Genomic DNA, 16,022 nt, shown 5'->3' on the forward strand with positions numbered 1-16,022 from the left:
ACACAAAACCTAACAATTCATGAATCTCTTTTCTGAGCACGAGATAGAACGGTCCCAATGACGCGCTGCTGAGTAGGAATCAGTAACGAGTATCAGAGAAGCGGACGAGGGAGCTGGGGAATATAAAGTAGGTAAGACAGTGCGGAAAGGAAACTTTCAAATATTTTATTTCAAGTTAGCACGGACTACTGCCACCAAAGAAGCAGAATCATTCAGCGCAGTCCACTGGCTTCTCAAGCCTCTGCTACCTCCGGTTCTTCATCTGCAAAATGCAGTAAGAGGCACTGCCTAGGACCGGTGGGAAACAGCGTCCGGCCAAGCGCTCTGAGAAATGGAAGTGGTGAAAAGAAAATGCCTGCATTAAATGTGCTCAGACGAGAGCAGCACGCAGGCCTGCGTCACAATCGGAAAGGACCCGCGCATCTCACCTGAAGGGAGCACCAGGGCCTGTGCACGCTACACGGCTGAGCCCCGCACAGACTGGCGGCGGCCTGGTCCCAACACCCGCTACACAAACAGTTCTGTGCGTATCACTTAAAGGCCTAATTTTGTTATGTTTTGCCTCCACGACTATTTAGGAAACAAAAGCAATTAACTTGAATGTAACTCCTTTTGGCAAAAGTCCCAAATGTGGGAATGGAAAAGAGACTAATGGGTAAGTCCCTACGTTACTGATGCTTATGTAACTGACATTAACATTTGAACCGCATCTGTCTCCTCGCTACCATCAATCATTTTTCTTGCTTAATGCAACAAAAATCACTAGTAATAAATAAACTATCATGGGGCACCTGGGTGGCTGAGTCAGTTAAGCGCCTGCCTTCAGCTTGGATCCCGAGCCCAGGGTCCTGGGATCCAGCGCCGAGTCAGGCTCCCTGCTCCGAGGGGAATCTGCTTCTGTCTCTCCTTCTGCCTCTGACCCTCCCCTCTCCCTCCTGTGTGCACACGTGCATGCATGAGCTCTCTCTCTTCTCTCAAATAAATAAAATCCTTTAAAAAAAAAAACAAAAAGGGTGAATAGGGGCGCCTGGGGGGCTCGGTGGGTTGAGGCCGCTGCCTTCGGCTCAGGTCATGGTCCCAGGGTCCTGGGATCGAGCCCCATATTCGGCTCTCTGCTTAGCAGGGAGCCTGCTTCCTCCTTTGTCTCTGCCTGCCTCTCTGCCTACTTGTGATCTCTCTCTGTCAAACAAATAAATAACATCTTTATTTTAAAATAAATAAATAAAATAAAAATTTAAAAAGGTAAATAAACTATCATCAAAAAGGTAAGAAACAAGTGCTGGTGAGGATGCTGACAAGGGAGGCCATGCACTGCTGGAGGGAATGCAGACTGGGGCAGCCACTCTAGGAAACAGTATGGATGCTCCTCAAAAAACTGAAAATAATGGGCACCTGGATGGCTCAGTGGGTTGAGCCTCTGCCTTCGGATCAGGTCATGATCCCAGGGTCCTGGGATCGAGCCCCACATCGGGCTCTCTGCTCAGCAGGGAGCCCGTTTCCTCCTCTTTCTCTGCCTGCCTCTCTGCCTACTTGTGATCTCTGTCAAATAAATAAAATCTTTAAAAAAAAAAAAACCTGAAAGTAGAAACCCATAAGATCCAGCAGCCCCACTTCCCGATGTTTACCTGAAGAAATCAAAAATACTGATTTGAAAAAAAGTATCTGCACCGGATGTCCCCTGCAACATTATTTCTAGAAGCCAAGATATGGAAGCCACCGAGTGTCTGCTGCTGTATAAAGCCCATGTGGTGTCTGCGCGACGGAACATGACTCGGTCGTAAATGAAACCAGTGAAGTCCTACTGCCTGCAACGGTGCGGACAGAACTGTCAGGGTACTCGGCTGAAGGAAACAAGTCAGACAGACACCCTATGATCTCACTTCTGTGCGGAATTTAAAAACGAACAAATGAACCAAGCTTGTAGAACAAATCTGGTGGCCGTGGCGGGGGGCTGGGAAAATGGGTGAACTGTTTTTAGTTTTAAAATTTTTTACGTGTGTGTGTGAGAGAGAAAGAGCGAGCACAGAAGCAGGGGGAGCTGCAGACAGAGGGGGAGCAGGCTTCCCACTGAGAAGGAAAGCCAGGGTGGGGCTCGATCCCGGGACCCGGGGATCACAACCTGAGCCGAAGGCAGAGGCTTAACCCACGGAACCACCAGGCGTCCCGGTTTATAGCTTAAATAAACTGAATTTATAAACAAAACAAACCGGCGGTTGAGCCAACCAGATTCTGCTGTTAGAAGTTTGCCCTTCAGTCACGCGTGTCCAGAAGGACCGTGAAGCGCAGGGCGGGCCGCACGTCTGGCGGTGTGCAGGCTCGCCGCGGGCTGCGGAGAGGCCGCTCCACCGAACAGCGGCTGCAGCGGCACGTGTGGCCTCTCCCAGGAGCAGCACCCTGTGGCCAGGGCCTGCAGGGGCTTCTCCAGACACGAGACAGACTTCCACACCAGTGAAAAGCAGCAAACGTGTAGCAGAAAGCACAGATTTTGAGTCTTCTCTACTGTCCGACTGTGGCCTCTGTGAAAGGACTTTAAAACGCCACGGGACAAACGCTTGCTCCGCTCCGACAACGGGTGGTGAGGGAGAGGTCGGGCCGGGCAGGGCAGCCCTCAGGAGCAGCCGCCGCGCCCTCACCGCAGAGGCCCGCACCGAGCTGCGTCCGACAGCCAGACACGAGCCAGCGACAGCCGGCCCACAAACGCTGGCCCAAATATATCACGTGGTCCACTGAGTCACAGTCCCCAAGTGGGAAATGGTTAAGCTGAGGCTACAAGAACTCACGGCCTGACATAAACATTCAAATGACTGTCCGTTATTTAAAGAATAAAACTTCAAAGTGAAGCCCCAGCCTTCCCCCATAATAAAAACCAATAAACATACTTACTAACTGTCCACCTCTATTCTGCCATCCCCAGAGAACAGCCTCTTCTGCCGCTGGTAGCTGGTAGGGGGGCTTCTCCAGCCACAAGAGAGCGACCTCTACGGCCAGCGGCCTCCCGTGCAGACACGCGCTGGGCACCTGCTCCTCTTCCAAGGCCTTGTTCCCGACGGCGCAAGCCCACGTGCAGCCCTCTGGATGCTCCCGGCAGCCGTCGGCCAGTCCCTCAGAAAATGTCGCACTTGCAAACGCTCCCACTGGGTAACAGGCAGGTTCATGCAGAGACGGGGAGCACCACGGCCCTGGGAAGCTGGGCAAGTCCCCTCCTGCGGGACTCGCAGGTGTATTTACAGCGTCTCCTGGGAGGGGGAAGACACGGGCCCCGCCGTGTGGCACTGCTATTTCTGCACTGTCCCCTAGGGGGACGGGAACCACCTGCAGCACCTCGTGAGGAGGGTCTGTGCATCCATCCACTCGGGCCACACGGGAACACGCCTCGAGAGTCTCCCCCAGCTCCATTTCTCGGACAGTCACCTGTGGACTTCCCACAACGTCCACTCCGCCGCTCCACGCAGGGCCACTGGGCACGGGTCGGGCACGACTCTGCCCGATGTGGCGTGCGTGTGTGCTCACCCAGCAAGCGTGGATGCTGTCCCTCTCCCGCCCCTGACCTGCTGCTGCCGGCCCGGTCGACCCCGTCGCGCCACCCCCTAAGGCATCCGCGCACTCCTCAGCCGAGTCCGAGCAAACCTGCGGCAGTCCTGCCTCTTCACGGCTGTGAAGAGAGTCCGTCTCTCCTACCTGTGACCTCTGCTCACCCGAACTCCAACCCTGGCTCAGAGGCGGAGCGCGACCCGGACCCTCCCATCTGCAAGCACTCAGGGCTCCGGCCGCGCCGCCCTCCTGTGGGCAGCGGCTGCTGCCACCAGGTGGCGCCGTGGAGGTCGCCAGCCCAGGAGCCGCCCCGTGGGGTGCTGCGCTGGTCCCCCAGAGGGAGGCGGTTTCCGAGTCTGACTTCACATCTCCTCTGTCATCCTCACGGGGCTCTCTTGGACTGGCCTTCAGTGACTCTTTTCGGGCCCCTCCCGACCCTGGCCGGTCGCTCACTGCGCTCTTCACACACACCACATCTTCCGTTTTAACACACGGGCCAGTTTCACGTTCTGGGCCGGCGAAAGCAAACGCAGGGGAAATAAAGCCACCCTGCAAACAGCGGGAGCCGTCCAGAGACTTGCCATCTGGGGGCACTTCCTGGGAGCTTCCGAGTTCCGGGGTGCCTGTTCTGGGGAACACCCCCTTTGCGCCCGTCTTGCACAGCGCAGCAGCTACATCGCAGGTCTGTGCTTGGGCCGCGCTGGCCCCAGGGTCTGCACACAGGTCTGCCACCTGATGTGAAGGTCTCCATTCGCAAGCCCTCTGTCCATGACCCTCTTCTTCAAAAATGCTCATTTTATCCTTATCTGGGTAAGATGAACTACTTTCAGATTGCAAAGACAAGTGTGCTTTGTTCACGGGCTGGATGCTTCCAGGTCTCAGGCCGCAGACACTGGGCTGCTGCCCCCCGGCCATGGCTGGCCCCAGCAGGCGGGCCGGTCCAGCATCACCGGGTCCATTACGGGCTGCTTCTCGGAAACTGGCATGAATGGGAAGACGCTGGTTTCTAAGGCTCAGGCAAGGGACACAGCTTTCCCAACTCGGATGAATCCTATCTAGACTCCGGGGAAGCAGACTACCTTCTGGCCTGCTAACATCAAAGCGGAAATAATCACTATCTTTCAGTGGTCTCAAAGAACTATCTTCTCTTTCCTTTTCAGAGTTAGAGCTCTGGCCTACGCTCGCTGCTACAGCCCCAGATTCACCATTTCTCTCCGTTTCTGAAGGGTGGGTTAGTGAATCAACGTGCGAGTCACCCGTGGGACTTACCTGTTCTAGACTACAGTTCTCACTTCCTTCAGGGAGGGCACACACACGTCCCGGGGAGCTAGTGCCCACGTTACGGTTAAGCGCAGGGAGTGTGCCCGCATTACATACTGTGCTGCTTTCTGTGCAATCTTGAGGGAACCCGGTATAAGCGTGAGCCCTTAAAGACACAGTTGTTAGTTCCAAACCAGGTTTAGTATTTTCCTTAAAAACTTCCTTCCTTTCATTTGGGCTGGGCATGCCCCGTGGGGACCGCTCTTCCTGCGGGGCAGCTAACTGTCCTGGGCCTTGTGCAGCCTTCCCCGGCGGCCGGGCCCCTGTGCGAAGTTCCTCAGAGGTGACAGCTGAGCAACTGTCTTCCCCGGCAGCTGCGCCACACACAGGGGCACCCAGCTCCTCGGCAAGGCCCAGGCTGTCAGGATCTACAACACAAACACTGTACAACTCGCTCTCTCTCCGAGCCCCATGTGCCTGGTGACCACTGCAAACAGGGTGTCTGCCCGTCACCCCCCCACCAGACCTGTCTGAAGAGCTACTGTCACTTCGGATCTGAACGTTTACCACCCTGTCGTGCTCGGTGAGGGCATTTATGCGAGCGGCTGGGGGACGGCCGAGATGGCTCCCTACGAGGGCGCCTCCCTGCACGCCCTGGCCAGAAGACAGAGCCGCGTCACCTTTGGGACGAATGTCTTCAGAGAAACCCTGTTCCCCGGCAGAGCTCACACTGCGAGTGACCGAGACACGGCCACAACTGTGCTCAAGAGCAACAGCCTCTGAATTCGTCTCTCTCTCCTCGAAGCTTTCAGACCTAGGCAGGAACTGGGGCACAGGAGGGGACACAGAGTCCAACGACAGCCTCAGCCCCCGCGGGGGCCCCGTCCTCGTGGAAGCCCTCACCCACAGAGCGGCTCCAGCAGCCGCTCCGCCGCCGCCTCCATGTCGGACGCTGGGCAGCTCCTCACCTTCAAGGGTATCAAATAATGAAGACAAAGCTTTACTTATCTGGTGCCCTGACTCCGCCTCCTCCACAGATTCAGGCAACAGGCCAGCTTTTTCGCTGTCCCTGTCACTGCTGACTTCTTTGCTGAAGCAACAACCCATGTTCGAAAGTTGAAAAGCTCACGCAACCATGCCTGCCGTTTTCGGAGCCTCCCCAAGTGCATCTCGCGCTAACTTGCCGTGACTTCTGACGAGAGGCCGACACCCAGACACCAAAAATAACCCCTTGCACAGCAGTCACATGTCCCTGCCACTCAAATCCAAACCCGAAGTACAACAGGCCCTGCCGAGCAGCCATCCTCCGCCACGCACTGGAGACCAAACGCCACGCGGAATCCAAAAGCTCAGAAGAACAATACATAATTTTCATAGTATTTTTCCTATTCTCATAAATTCAATTTAAAAAAACCCCTACTGGGGCACCTGGGTGGCTCAGTGGGTTAAAGCCTCTGCCTTCGGCTCAGGTCATGGTCCCAGGGTCCTGGGATCGAGCCCCGCATCGGGCTCTCTGCTCAGCGGGGAGCCTGCTTCCCCCTCTCTCTCTGCCAGCCTCTCTGCCTACTTATGATCTCTGTCTGTCAAATAAATAAATAAAATATTAAGAAAAAATAAATAAAAAATAAAAACCCCTGCCATTGTTATCGCAGCCGGAACGAGCCATCCCAGACTCCCGGCTCTCCCCGCTGTTTCCGCATTCTCTGAATCACGCGCGGTGGGACGACGGCGACCCCAGGCTTAGCGGGTCTGTTCCCCAAGGAGAAATGACAACAAAGACGTGTTCGTTAGAGCGTACAGGCAGCGGGAGCTGCAGCTCACTCCGGCTTTGAGAACCAAGACCGCAGGTACAGAGGAGTACCTGCAGGCGCGACGCCAGAACAGTGTCCACAAGGGACACACACGGCCGTGTGTATGGTGAATGGCGCCTAGTCGGGATTTGCTCTCAAACACCCCAGCAAGTCAAGAAGTAAATACATACACATCATTTTTTTTTTAAAGTGTGTGTGTATAGGGAAGGAAGAGATAAAATACCAGTAGCAAAATGGGGGGGGCTCTTCAAGGTCACGATGGGCACATCAGGTTTACTTTATTATTTTCACTTGCGCAGATGTCTATATATTCTCACTACGACAAAGGAAAGAGCAAATGAGAGAAAAAAGAAAATCAACACCCACCAGGCCAACAGCACCAAGTCCCTTGAAAGTTCCCAAAACCCTTCCTAGTCCAGGTTACCATCCAGGTGTGAGGCTCGGTTTTTGATTACTACATGCATAAGCTTTGGAATATCACCTACTCTGTGTTATGAGCTTTCTGATTTGTAAAGTGGGGCCAACAACAGCTGTTCTGAAGAGTTGGCATGAGGACAGTAAGTAAAATACTCAGGTCAGAACCTTAGTACCCCACTGAAGTCCACGCACTCTGGCGTCAGGCCACCTCCAGAGCCGCCTCCTACTCTGTCAAGCCTCCCTCCTCCCCTTCTCTAGCTCATCCACGGAACACGACCAAACAACCCCAGCACAGCCTGCGTTTGCCCATCTGTCATGACTCCTAGCCAAGCTTTCCAATCGCACCATCCTTTGTAAGGTCACCACCCCACTAGGCAGGACTACCGTCTCCCGTCTCCACACGCTGGTCCCTCTTTGTGCCTCTAGGAAAGCATGCGGACAGCAAGTCTCAGCGCTGGTCCCATCAACTACTTCAAACCGGGATCTGTACTGGCCTCGGAATCTGCAGGTGCTCTCAAAGGGTTAAAAGACGCAAACACAGGAACATCTGGGTGGCTCAGCCCCTTAAACATCCACCTTCCGATTTCAGCTCAGGTCATAATTTCAGGGTCATGAGATCAAGCGCCATGTCAGGCTCCATGCTCAGCGTGGCGTCTGCTTGTCCCTCTCCCTCTGCTTCTCCCCACACTCGTGCACACTCTCTCACTCCCAAATAAATAATTTAATTTAAAAAGATGTAAAAACAAAATCTTAAAGACATGCCCACGTTTGTACATAAGTTGAGGAGCACAGCAGCACGGCGCAACAATACTTTAACTGACCTGCTCTGTTGAGAAGAGTTGGATTTAAAATGTCCCAGCATCAGAGGCGGCTGGGTGGCTCAGTTTGGCTCAGGTCATGATCCTGGGGTCCTAGGATCGAGCCCGGCTTCAGGCTCCCTGCTCGGCAGGGAGCCTGCTTCTCCCTCTCTCTCTGCCTGCCTCTCTGCCTACTTGTGATCTCTCTCTCTCTCTCTCTCTCTCTCTCTCTGTGAAATAAATAAATAAAATCTTTAAAAAAAAAAAAAAAAAGTAAATAAAGGACTGTCTGAAGCCCACAAAAGCTAGGGTGAAACTCTGGGAAATCAGGGAAATCAACAGCAGTCATGTACATGGGAAATTCCGAAAGCCACACCCAGGCGAGACAGACGCTCAGAACAGTCCTGAGAAGACCTTCGGCTTTCACCTTGGGCTGATCCCCAAGTCTCTAAGCACACTGAGCTAATCAGTGAGGGGCTGTTTCAGAACAGAGCCAGTGTACGAAGACTAGAAAGAGCAGTTGTAATCTCTCTACTGTTTCCTTCGGTGAGGAAGGTGTCTGGACTATCTGCTTCAGTTCCCCGCATTAACAGAAGTCTCTGTCAAAACATTTGCTACACAAGCTAAAAGAACAGAGACTTCAATGAACACACAGATGACAAGGGACAGTCTTTACAAAAATAACTTGGGAAAGCCTCAAAACAGTAAGACATTATACACATAAAATCAAATGCCCAGTTCTCGGCAACAACAAAAATCACAAGGCAAACAAAGACACAGGAAAACACAACTCACTCAAAGGAACCAAATTCACTATCCTGGAGAAAGCTCAGAGATGGGACTTACTCCATAAAGACTTGAAAACATTTTTAAATGTGCTCCAAGAACAAGGGAAAAACAACGGACAAGGAACTAATGTGAGCCAGGAGAATGATATATGAACAAAATGAAAACGAGAATACCAACAAAGACACAGGTATTTATAAAAAGAGCCAAAAGGAAATATTCTGGAGCTGCACAGCAGTACAGTTACTGAACTGAAAAATTCACGAGAGGGTTATCAACAGCAGACTTGGGTAGAGAGAAGAATCAGCAAATTTAAACAGGGGACAAATGAAATTATCTAGAGGAGTAAAAAAACAAAAAACAAAAAAGAAACAAAACAAAAAACCAGAGAAAAGTGAGCAGAGCCTGAAGGACTTACAGGAGATCATCTATGTCCCCTGTGGACCAACACACTGGTCGTGGGAGTCCCAACAGAGGAAGGGCAAAAGAGAATTTGAAGAAATAGTAGCCCAAAACTTCCCAATTTTCATGAATACACAAATTTACAAGTCCACAAACTCAACAAACTTCAAGTAGGATAAGCACAAAGACCCACACCAAGACACATTACAATCAAACTGCTGAAAAACAAAGCAATCTTGAAAGCAGCAAGAAAAAAGCTTCCTGTAAGGTGCAAGAGCTCTTCCGTAGGATGTCCGCCAGTTTCTCAGCAGAACCTCACAGGGTGGGAAGGCAGGAGCAGATACGTTAAAGCACTGAAAGAAAAAGCTGTCCGCTGAGAATTCCTTATCCAGCAAAACTGTCCTTCCAAACTGAAGAAGAAAGTAAAACATTCTCAGACAGACAGAAGTTGAAGTAGTCTGTTAACACCGGGTCTGCCCAGGAAGAAAGGCTAACGGAGTCCTTCAGGTGAAGTGAAACACATGACACAGTAACACAAAGCTGTGTGAAGACACAAAGCTCTCTGACAAAGGCGAATACACGGACAGTTACGAAAGCCAGGATTATTATTTTGATTTACTGCTCCATTTTTAATTTTCTACAGACTTAAAAGGCAAGTGCATAAAAAAAATTTTAAGTCCATGTTACTGGGCACGTAGCGATAAAGATGTGACTCGTGACACGAGTAGCGAAGAGGAGGAGGAGGATTTTACAAGAGAACAGCTTCTGTGTGTTACTGAAGTTAAGTAGGATGAAAGATTAGGCAGTTATAACTTCTGGATATTACACGTAATTCCTATGGTAACCAGATATATGTGTGATTAGATAAAGATAAGTTGTAGAATAAACAACTAAACTATCAATTATAACGTGCTGATATTAATGAGATTTTTCAATTTAGGTAAGTATGCCTTGCAAACATGTATCAATGAAGTCCATTACACAGGTCCTGCCCTTTTGGGTCTTAAAACTGCTGAGAGAAAACTAAGACATTTGAAACATTATTTTTTTAATTATTTTATTATTTGATAGATAGAGAGAGTCAGAAAGCACAAGCAGAGTGAATGGCAGAGGGCGAAGCAGGCTCCCCACCCAGCAGGGAGCCCGATGAGGGGCTCCATCGCAGGACCCTGGGATCACGAGCTGAGCTGAAAGCCAATGCTTAACCAGCTGAGCCACCCAGGTGCCCCACTTGAAACATGTTTTAAAAATAATATAGAACATAACTTCTTAAATAAATTTTAATCAAATTATAAAAGCAATACAGGTTATTAGAAAAGGATGAATCAATGAAAAGAAAAGTTAAAGCCAAGAATGCCATTGCGGGCCATCAACGTCTGTCAAGATAAGCAAAAATTACGGGGGGGGGGGGGGGGGGGATTAGAGCTGATTTTATTCCAAGTAGTAACTCAGTTACTTTTCAATTATATATCCCCAATCCATATTTACATAGTTTTAATGGCCTTTTCTATATAATAAATTTATCAAGTAATAAAATCTCTATCTGTTTATTTCAAACTTAAACCCATCAGACTCCAACCACTCCACTGGGGTCCAACTGCGCCCACTGCCCCCCCACTGCTTGCTTGAGTTTCTACCAGCTGGATTTCCCCTCCACAAACCTTGCTCCAATTTTTTCCATCTCGTAATAAAAGAAACCGCTATCCATCAAGCTGTCCCACTACCCCCGATTTATCTCCCCCCTTACGCCAACCCAATTCACCACTTGATGTGGTTAAGCCCACCTCCAGAATATCTGAAATCCGTTCATTCCTAGTCCGATCCACCATCATCACTTCTAACCTTCCATTCGTTAACAGTTTCCTAGTTGCCTGCTTTGCTCACTACAATCTACTATCTATAAAAACAAATGAAGCCGGGGCACCTGGGTGGCTCAGTGGATTAAGCCGCTGCCTTCGGCTCAGGTCATGATCTCGGGGTCCTGGGATCAAGCCCCGCATCGGGCTCTCTGCTCAGCAGGGAGCCTGCTTCCCCCTCTGTCTCTGCCTGCCTCTCTGCCTACTTGTGATCTCGCTCTCTGTCAAATAAAATAAATAAAATCTTTAAAAAAAAAAAAAAAAAAAACAAATGAAGCCAAAGTCATCCTCCTAAAATACAAGTCATGCTATTCCCCACCTAAAATCCTCACAACTTTAACCCAAGTTAATTCCATCCACTCAGAGATCAGTCAAATAGGTTGTTTCAGGTATTATTTTCTACTTGTTTCTTTTTTTAAATGAAATAACAGACACCAGGGGCACCTGGGTGGCTCAGTGGGTTAAGCCTCTGCCTTCGGCTCAGGTCATGATCTCAGGGTCCTGGGATCGAGTCCCGCATCGGGCTCTCTGCTCAGCAGGGAGCCTGCTTCCCTCTCTCTCTCTGCCTGCCTCTCTGCCTGCTTGTGATCTCTCTCTGTCAAATAAATACATAAAATCTTAAAAAAAAAAAAAAAAAAAAAAAAAAAAAAAAAAAGAAAGAAAAGAAAAGAAATAACAGACACCAGAGAGGAGGTGCATCTCACCTTGAGTTTGGACTCTGAAGCGGGGTTGCCTGGGTTCAAATCATGGTTCTGCCACTCTACAGATAAGTAATCTTGGGGAAATTATTTAAGCCTCTCTGGGTCTCAACTTCATGAGCTAAAGATCATTTTTTTTTTGATGCTCCCTGATTGGCTGGGAGAATTACTATTCAGTAAGGTTTCAGTGGTGGGGGCGGGGGCTGTACAATAGATAGGATTGATATTACCACTGGATAAATGCAAAGTTGCTCCTGAATTATTCAGACATTTATTTGGGCACCAGTACGGCAATTCTACTCTCACCATGTCCAGCTGGAGGAAGGCTGAACCTTCAAGAGACCACTTCCCCAATCAGCCTGCCAGACTCTCCCACTCAGCCACCGAAACACGGGCAGCTCTACACCGACAGCCACGCCCACACTCGGGCGCACCGCGACGATGCCAGCTAGAAAACTCTTCAAAGCCATGACGTTTACAACAGCAGGAAAGAAAGAAAACAATATAAATGCCCACAAACCAATGGCTAAAGAACCAGAGCACTACAATATAAAGAAAATACCATAATGGCAAGGCCAAGGAGATACAGAGACAAAATCATGCCATGTGGGAAAAGATGAGGGGAAATGTACGTATGCTGATTACAACTCCATAAAAATGTGGTATCCTTTCGTTTTCTGTAAAGATGCTCAAGTTTGTTGAAAATAAAGCTTTGGTATAAGCCCAGATATCTCCCAGGGCACCTTGAGCTCTACTATTTAATGACCCTATGAAAACCTAAGTATGCAACACCCTGTTAACACGGGCAAATAGTACATCCACGTTTTACAAAACTCTTCATCAGAGACGGATGTGCCCAAGGGCCAACAGGGATGGAAAAGGTCGAGGCCGGACCAAGAACTTGCCGTCAAGGGTCTCTTACAGGGCATTAGCTCTTAAAAGTGACAAAGCAGATACAGGCAGTACTAGTTGCAAATTATTTCTATACAGAAGTGAAATTCTACATTCTGGCTCAAGTGTTTCAATTCTTTTCTAGATAGATCTTGTCTCAATATTTATGCATAAATTAATAAAACAGGCAAAAAAAAATCCAAAATTAATTTTATCCTTGCAGTAAGTTTTAAAAAGATTATCTGAATACTATGTTGGACCATAAATCACCATGGGGAGGAAGAAGATTGGTCCTAAAAAGATTTTTTTTAATGATTTCTGTATAATTTCCTTTTCAGATTACTAAAGGTCTTGTATTGGGATCTTAAACTACTTAAAATATTATAAAATTCATTTAAAAAAATCAATGTAAAATACAATATACAAAAAAAGTACACATATAATAACAACAATGAAATAATAATAGTTTGGAGGGAATCTTTCATTTTTAAAAATTCTACCTTAATGGGGGCGCCTGGGTGGCTCAGTGGGTTAAAGCTTCTGCCTTCGGCTCACGTCATGATCCCAGGGTCCTGGGATCCAGCCCCGAGTCGGGTTCTCTGTTCAGCAGGGAGCCTGCTTCCTCCTCTCTCTCTCTGCCTGCCTCTCTGCCTACTTGTGATCTCTGTCCAATAAATAAATAAAATCTTAAAAAAAAAAATTCTACCTTATTAAAAGGATCAGCAATCCAATCCCTCCTTCAGTTGCTATATGAACTGCTTGCAATTTGGACAAAATTTACTCTAAGTTTTCTAAGATTACTTTAGAAGTTTTTATTTTTTAAATTGTGCCAGGTTTATAAGATCACTTAGAAGATGCCAAGCTGAATCTGGAGCGGCTCCAAATGCACCTGACATACGCGTATGCGCAGAAGGCAAAGACAGAGTTAAACACCAATGCATCTCCATTTGCTTATTCTTTCATTCACCACAGCCAAAATGTGAAACTGATTTTCTTAGTAAAAGCTTACTATGACTTGTGTACTTTAAAGAACAAAGACGTTCAAAATGTAGCTCTAGGGGCGCCTGGGTGGCTCAGTGGGTTAAAGCCTCTGCCTTCAGCTCGGGTCGTGATCCCAGAGTCCTGGGATCGAGCCCCACATGGGGCTCTCTGCTCGGCAGGGAGCCTGCTTCCTCCTCTCTCTCTGCCTGCCTCTCTGCCTCCTTGTGATCTCTGTCAGTCAAATAAATAAATAAAATCTTAAAAAAAAAAAAAAAAAATGTAGCTCTAATCATGTAGAGCCCACAGATTACCAATGGATCACTAAGAATACCGAGATGAGTACCCGAGACTAAACGAGCATGCGGCCCACCCGTCTGCAGACCCAGACATGCAGCACACACAGAAGTCAGAGGAGGACACAAAGTACTGGCCGTTTACAACAACCCACATGGGACCCCCCCCCACCACCAGACCCCCCTTTGTTGGGAAACATCAACATGTTCTAATTTTGTTACATACACAGTTGTTTGTGAGCCTCAGCTGTGAATTACCTGACTCAGAGCTGGGATGGAGCTTGTCTGAGGAGTGGTCTGAGATATGGGACCATTCATCTGTAAAATTGAAAACATCAAACACACCATCATTACAATGGAAAGCAGTATTTTCAGACCACAGTAGCTTAGCAAAAACAAAACCCCCTAAGAGAAACACATTTTTACATGATTAACCAATAATATTCAGAGAGATGAAGGAGCCTAGAAACTTAAAATATATTCAAATTCTAACTGACCACTGTAAGCAAAACTCCTTATAGTTTCAATGGGGAAAATTAATTAAAAATCTGCTTTGCTTGATATGGTAAAATCTTAAAAGCGTCAAAATTTATTTTACAGTCCTAGTTAATTCTTTAAATACCTACCAGTACAACAGGTGTAATGTTATTACAGTATTTATAAATCACTGCATTTTTCTTGGTGATTTCAACTCCAAAAGCTTTTAAGTGTCTAGAGATACATGTTTTCTCCCTCACCCACTACTGCTTCCTCTACTACTAAGCTCCCCATGAACTTATTCAGAATGTAACACCTATACTTCGGTTGTAAGGCAGGCCAGAGTCACTCCTCTGATTCACAGGCTCTGTGACGAGAAAAGGAGAGCGAGGCACCAGGCCAATTCTGGCCTCGACCCACACTCACCAGATGAGCGCTGTCTTTCCCTTCCTGGACTCGCTGGCCCTGCGGTTCAGCCACGACCTTAGTGTCCTGATCAGAAGTCATGAGCTGTTTGCTTTGTGGCTGCACTGGGAGAAGCTGAATGGCGACCCGTAGAATGCTGTGAAACAACAGAAGACAACACATCAGTAACCTGAAGTACAGAATACAATGGATGCTCGAAATTAAGTTACTAGGAAGTCTTAAAATTCTCAGGTTTTCCAGGGCATGTGTTTATCCCTCTGGAGTCCAAGCGGCTTATTTACCTCTTTGCTTTAAATTTGGGCTCACGCTCAGCACGGAGCCCAACTCAGGGCTTGAACTCATGACCCTGAGATCAAGAGCCCAGGAGAAATCAAGAGCCAACCACCCAACGGACTGAGCCACCCAGGCGCCTTTGCAGTCTGGGTAGTTAAAAAAATCTACCCACAGGGTGCCTGGGTGGCTCCAGAGGTAACACATCTGCCTTCAACTCAGGTCGTGATCTCAGGGTCCTGGGACTGAGCCGTATGAGGCTTCCTGCTCAGCAGGGGCGCCTGCTTCTCCCTCTCCCACTGCTCGTGCGCACATTCTCTCTCTTTCTCGCTCGCTCTCTCTCTTTGTCTCTGTCTTAAACAAATAAAATCTTAAAAAAAAAAAAAAAAAAGGAATCTGCCCATAATTCAACCCAAGAATATACTAAGACTAGAAATCACGTGTTAACATATACAAACCCACTCATACTCAGAAAACCATTTTCTTAAAAACAGAAAATAATAAAATGAATAGGACTCCAATTTGTGCTTTGATGAATCTCAAATTCACATGTATCATTTTGACTGGCCCCATTAATTTATTTTGTTCCAGAACGAGAGTTTTAAAGAGAAATAAACAATAATTAGTTAAAAAGGAATCCCTTCAAAATCCTGACCCACACAAACCGAAAACCACCTCAAGACAGCAGGACTGGGGCATCTGGGTGGCTCAGTGGTTAAGCATCTGCCTTCAGCTCCGGGCATGATCCCAGGGTCCTGGGATGGAGCCCCACTGCTGCAAAGCAGACTTTCCAAAGCACGGATTCGCCTCAACAGTTAGAGACTGAACTTCCAACAAGAGATCTCACCTGATTTTCCCAAACAGCCTAAATAATAACTCTTGAAGACAACAATACTCATTATTTCGTACGATCAGCTTAAGAACCAGGGCTCTCATGGGCGCCTGGGTGGCTCAGTGGGTTAAGCCGCTGCCTTCGGCTCAGGTCATGATCTCAGGGTCCTGGGATCGAGTCCCACATCGGGCTCTCTGCTCAGCGGGGAGCCTGCTTCCTCCTCTCTCTCTCTCTCTCTGCCTGCTTGTGATCTCTCTCTCTGTCGAATAAATAAATAAAATCTTTAAAAAAAAA

The 16,022-nt window shown here is 48.3% G+C and overlaps 1 protein-coding gene across 2 annotated transcripts in view; it reads right to left on the reverse strand.

The window, feature by feature from the left end:
- The window catches only part of LARP4B (La ribonucleoprotein 4B), a 63,724-nt gene extending 48,940 nt beyond the window's left edge, over positions 1 to 14,784 (reverse strand). The window contains exons 1-2 of one of the 2 annotated variants that reach the window (XM_059183677.1): positions 14,627 to 14,784; positions 13,982 to 14,041 (exon numbers count right to left, since the gene is read on the reverse strand). In XM_059183677.1, coding sequence (XP_059039660.1) covers positions 13,982 to 14,041; positions 14,627 to 14,707 — 141 coding nt within the window. In that variant the 5' untranslated portion in view covers positions 14,708 to 14,784. Of the gene's footprint in view, positions 1 to 2,883; positions 6,087 to 13,981; positions 14,042 to 14,626 lie in introns of those variants that run through there. The other variant, XM_059183676.1, reaches the window with a different exon arrangement.
- Between the last annotated feature and the right edge of the window lie 1,238 nt (positions 14,785 to 16,022).

The sequence above is a fragment of the Mustela lutreola genome, chromosome 8 (genome assembly GCF_030435805.1).
Source record: "Mustela lutreola isolate mMusLut2 chromosome 8, mMusLut2.pri, whole genome shotgun sequence".
In the NCBI taxonomy this organism is placed as follows: domain Eukaryota; kingdom Metazoa; phylum Chordata; class Mammalia; order Carnivora; family Mustelidae; genus Mustela; species Mustela lutreola.